The sequence below is a fragment of the Syngnathus floridae genome, chromosome 3, assembly GCF_059516105.1.
Source record: "Syngnathus floridae isolate MCC-2025c chromosome 3, RoL_Sflo_1.0, whole genome shotgun sequence".
Taxonomy (NCBI): Eukaryota; Metazoa; Chordata; class Actinopteri; order Syngnathiformes; family Syngnathidae; genus Syngnathus; species Syngnathus floridae.
The window spans coordinates 843,039-848,641 of record NC_142415.1 but is presented as its reverse complement, the minus strand read 5'-3'; the positions used below and the strand labels follow the sequence as shown (position 1 = coordinate 848,641).

The 5,603-nt window shown below is 37.0% G+C and overlaps 1 protein-coding gene across 1 annotated transcript; it reads left to right on the top strand.

The window, feature by feature from the left end:
- Positions 1-2,173: 2,173 nt before the first annotated feature.
- Positions 2,174-5,350, top strand: LOC148400048 (guanylyl cyclase-activating protein 2-like). The gene is made up of 4 exons (XM_088372164.1): positions 2,174-2,875; positions 3,071-3,220; positions 4,469-4,568; positions 4,870-5,350. The coding sequence occupies exons 1-4, from the start codon at positions 2,657-2,659 to the stop codon at positions 4,995-4,997; spliced, it is 597 nt and encodes a 198-aa protein (XP_088228290.1). The 5' UTR covers positions 2,174-2,656; the 3' UTR covers positions 4,998-5,350.
- Positions 5,351-5,603: the final 253 nt, after the last annotated feature.

Below are 5,603 nucleotides of genomic sequence, written 5' to 3'. Positions count from 1 at the left end.
AAAGGCTTTTGCCGTGAGGCGCAGATAACGCGCTCCCTAAATTGTGGACAGAATCCAGCACTGGACAAAAGGTCTCCAATCTGACCAATCAACATGAAAGTCATTTTGTGGACAAGGACATTGAAAAGTTTAATATTTCAAAATATTATTGTTAGATTTTATCAAAACCATTTGTGTCAGGTTCAAGATCAGCAAAAGGATCAGCAGACAAAACCAGTGAGGCAGAATATTGAGTCTTTTCTCGCGAGGAGTGCATCCAGACTTACAGAAATCCAAATACACTAAAGGTCTGTTACACCCCCCACTCTTTTTATTAAGGAAATGCCCTACCCACAATGTGAGACTAGCCCCTGGGGTGGGGGAAAGCGCGGGCTTTGTCTCATGAGAGAAGAAACAAGATTCTATGTGCAAAAAGAAGTTGCAGACAAGACACCATGAGAAAAGAGTGCAAAGAAAAAATGCTATGTGAAATAAGAAGTCACAGACATCAACAAAATAGTTTGAGCTATCAACAGCTTTCTTGGATTCCCAGAGATGTAGAAGGTCAGGAAGCTCCAGACAGCATCGTATGACTTGTTGTGGACTGGTGGACGTCTGCAAGGCGAAACAGCAAGCATTCTGTGCAATAATTTTATTAATAAATACTCATTAGGGAACGCATGATAACATATATATACAATTTATCCAACAATTTGCCTTCTGTTTTCAACCAGTTTGCCTGTACCCTGGAAGACCCCTGCGTTCTATGTACATTGAGTCTTGCTTGCTTGTAGTGGGTCCACTCTATGTCATAGGTCACAGATATACTGCAAACTGAATTCTAACATAAGAAGGACCTGGATTAACCATTTCCTGCGAGCAAAACAAAACATGAGATAAAACGCTAAATCATCTCATGATAACTGTTATAATTTAGGTTGCGAGGATTATAGTAAAGAATAAAGACAGAAGGTGGGATGCCCTTGCACCTGTGGTTTTATTGCAGTTCAACTCTCCAACATAATTTACGACATCATACAAATTAAGCAGTGGATATCACTCCATTTTGCCAAGAAACGTCAGCAATAAATACACAACAATGACGACTGAGAAACAACACTGAACTTGTTTAACTGTATGTTTTTGATGGATCTGGCACATTTGAAGAGAGTTGAAAGCCAGAAGTTTGTGTTTTTTTAGGCTAATCAAGACATGAAAAACCAAGATTGTACGTTCTAAATAAGGGACTAAATGAGAACTATGTCGTATTTCTGAATATGTAGTATACTAGTGTGAGGCCCATGGTGGTTTTTGGGACATTTGAATGGACATTCATACTCACCCGCCATGTTATTTTTTTTAATTACTTTGTGATGTTTCTGAACACGTTATATGCCGTTATATGCAAATAGTACTGTATGGTATTAGTGGCGAATATTTGGGGATTTCAATAAGGCACCTGGGACAACTACCGGGGGTCCTCAGTACCCAGAAGTAGTTGACAGTGAGCGGGAGTTTCGCCGGGTCGTGACTGTAACTGCCACTGTTGTGTGTGTTTCAGTAAATTTATTATTTTAACAACAAACCCCGCATGCGTGGAGTGATTCACGTCCATGCGTGCGACAATATAATGTATGAATGTCAGGTAGCGTGAGATTAAGGACCCAAATACAGGGAAGCAAGAAAGTGAGGCAGTGGTTATGTCAAAAATTATTAAAATTAAATAAAACAAAAAGGCAAACAAAGCACTCATGAACAGGGTGAAAAACACCTGGGTGCAAAAGTTCAACAAAAGGTGCTCCAAAAGGGAGAGTTCTTCACAAAGTACAGATAAACGATGACTGAGAAAAAGTAACAACAGAAAGAGCTCTCAGAAGAAGAATGCAGGAAACAGGAAACATCTCATTGAGCGATAAATGGAAGTGTGGGATAATGCAGGAGATGGATACAAAGTCAAACAATACCAAGCACATGGCGGTAAGCATTATAATAGCCTGCCCCTTAAAAAGACAACCAAGCACTGAAACTGAAAGTCAGGCAGGATAGATCATCATACTCCTGAGCAAGTTTTTCTTTTTTCTTCTGCAAAGGTATAAGAAATATCATCACAATGAGGCTTACCCTGACATCTGAATTCATTAATAGATTGAAACACCACTCAGTCACCTTAACACAATGTAATTATTTTTCTTTACTTGGTCCTAGCTAGTCAAAAAATACTGTTGGTGGGGTTGGGCTCATCATCAGTGAATCTTTCAAGTTAGTGTGAAAGGAAAAGACCTGGTCTATTTTTAGTGGGTTAGTCTAGTTAACCTTTAACAGACAAATCTTCAGAGAATTAGTCACTAAACTAAGACCATATGACGTGATCCTTAATCTCCATGAGAGCTCCGTGTAACCATTCTGCTCTCCTTCTTGCTACTAACAGATAGTAATTCTCCTGTTGGTAAACGTTGTTTTGCATAGTCCAGAGCAAGGCATAGATATGTAGTTTTGTTTTTTATTCTTTTTTTGATGACACAAATGCGCAGGGAGGTACAATTTGGAGGGAAATGTTGAAATAGTTCAGTTAATTCCGTACTGGCTCGTCTGTGAGAGAAGCCCATGAAGTAATAATGCATAGTGATGTTGCTTGAGACTATTTAGATAGATTTTTAGGAGGGTATCACATTTTTGAATGATTTTGTTTGAAATAATGGGTCAAGCACAGAGTGGTACAGATAAAGAAGTTACCCTACAAAACATCCAATCATTGTACCGTAGGTTTGCAAGTGAATGTCCAAGTGGTAATCTACACTTGCATGAATTCAAGAAAATTTTTCGAGTCAACAATGAATCCTCAGAGGAAGAATCAGCATACATGGAAAATGTATTTCGATCATTTGACACGAATAAGGTAAGTAATTGTCTCTGTTATGTAATATTATTCTTTCCAGTAAATTAACACAATTTCAATGATGCTTAATGTGTAATACTGTGGAACATTTACATTTTATTCTACTGAGACCAGTTTTTACTTCAGATTCCAAAATGTTGCATCTTGTGAGTCCTCACTGAAATGGAGGATATCTATTAATTTTTGTCCTTTTAGGATGGAAAGCTTGACTTTATGGAATATGTGGCAGCCGTACATCTGGTTTTACGAGGGAAACTTGAGGACAAACTTAAATGGTCTTTCAAGGTGTATGACAGAGATAGTAATGGCCGTCTGGACAGGGAAGAAGTGACACAAATTCTCAAGGTTTGTAATATGCTTTGTTTTTGTTTTTATAGGCTTTGCTTAAAATTTGTCAGAGGGAACCCAAATGGTATTTTTGTGTTGTTGTTAATGCTGTTATAGAGTAATACATTTTTGTGCTGGACATGGTTGCCAACCTCCACTAATATAGCCACCTTCACTTTGTGAATCTTGTAGTCTTAATCTTTGTCTTCTTCATCATTCTCTTGGCCATTGAATGTCATTAATCTCCACGGTCAAGCACCATCAAATTGTTGTATTAGGAATTGTTTTTCTGTTTGCAGTCACTACGTATAAGTACCAGTGAAACTGTTCCATTAGCAGCCAATACGTGCGACCATGTAAGACAGCATGTGGTATACTTTGAATAATAAGATTTCCTTATTTCCTTTCTTTCCCTAAATATGAGACATCTCAAGCATTTTTTGCCATACTAAACAGTTCCCAAGTGTCTTAATAAAATGTCAAAATATACAAAGGGTAAACATCCATTTAGAGCATTTTTTAAAAATAATTTTGTCTAGTGTAAAGGAGGGCAAATATTTCATTACTGCACAATGGATATAAAAATCACCAGTTATACACTCCCCTGTCAGACTTTTGTTGGAGAAAAAAAATGACACAAAACATTTTTCCATGTGGTTGCACAATCTTTACCTCTGCCACAAGGCTGTTTAGAATCAATCACATTTCAAACTCATGATAAATGGGAGGCACCATTTAAAGTGCCTTTTCTTAACCCTAACCCCACATACAGTTCAGATTTTCAAGTAGAGTTAACCTGTTTGGCTTTTTCAAGAAGTGGGAAGGTTTGGTGCTAAAACTGACGGAATTTCAAACTGTCTTCAATGCCTTCTAGTCTAGTTCTAGAATTTCACCTGATAAAAAACAGCCCGAAGCTTGCTGCCACAAGCATGCTTCCTTTATTTATGATGCTCTTTTGGTGTTCTATTTGTGCTAAATATCCCTCGTGGAATCAGGGCCAAAACGTCCAAAAAATGGTTTCATTGGATCACATCAAAGTAATATGTTGGGGAAATGTGAATTACATTTGACAAAATCCTGTGTGGGTAAATAATTTTCTCCCTGTGGGTAATTTAGGTGCGTGTGTCAGGTACTCATGTACTATGGATATCTAAACTTTGTTGCAATGACAAATTAGGATAAAAAAATCACATTGTGGAAAAAATTTGAGCTATGAAAATTTCAATATAATTCTTATTCACTAAAATATTTGTGTTTTCTGCACAGATTATCTACAAATTAAAGAAGCACACTGACTCTGGAGCTCCAGACAACATTGAAGATATCTGTGATAGAATATTTACCCAAGTGGACAAAAATAAAGACAGTAAGTCGTGTTGGATTCAAGTGAAGTCATGTTTATTTATATAGCCCTAAATCACAGACACGTCTAAAAGGGCATGTACAAAAATTGACAATTATTCTCGACATCCCCTGATCTTATACTCTAAATTCAACATTTATTACAAATTAGAAAAAAAAAACATATCTCTACAACAGATGTTGATTATAACATCCCTTCTCTAAGGAAATATATGGATACTATTGTGAATAGATCGAACATAATAATAATAATATAATTATTATTATATAGCCTTCTGTAACTTGCTTTTTCATGCATTGTGCAGGTCAAATTTCCCTGGAGGAATTTATTGACGGAGCTAAAAAGGACCCATGGATAATGGATCAGCTCAAATTGGATTTTGCACCATGTGACTGGTTTATTGAGCAGGAAGAGAATAGTCTCTGTCAGTAACCCTCTATATCATTGGGCTCTATGTTATACAAAAATACTATCTATACATTATAGCGAGATTATCATCTTGTATTCTCATGGAACCCGAATTTGTACACTACAGTATACACATTTGAAATATGCCAAAAAGCAGACTGGGGATTAACTGGTTCTTGCATTTTTCACTCATCTACCTTCATTGTGGAATAGTCCTGGTGCTTTTACGTCTATATTCCTGAACCTACTCTTATCACCATGTACCAATGTGCCTGGCGTATGGGTCACTGAAAGGCATTTTGTGCTGTTTAATTTTTTTTAGGTCAAGTTTGGGGAAAGATCCTTGTTACAGTTTACATTAAATAGTACATACAGTTCATGTGTCTGAAGAAATTTGCTTACTCTGCTTTTTCAACTACAATGGCAAAGATTCACGATCTTCACCAAGGCTGCAGCATACATACATTGTTACAAAGAGATAAGATGCACTTTTACCGTAATTTCCGGACTATAAGCCGCGCCTTTTTTTCCAAAATTTTGGACCCTGCGGCTTATAGTCAGGTGCGGCTTATATAAGATTTTTTTCGTGATTTTTGTGATGACGATCACTTTTACTCTTAACACTATTAT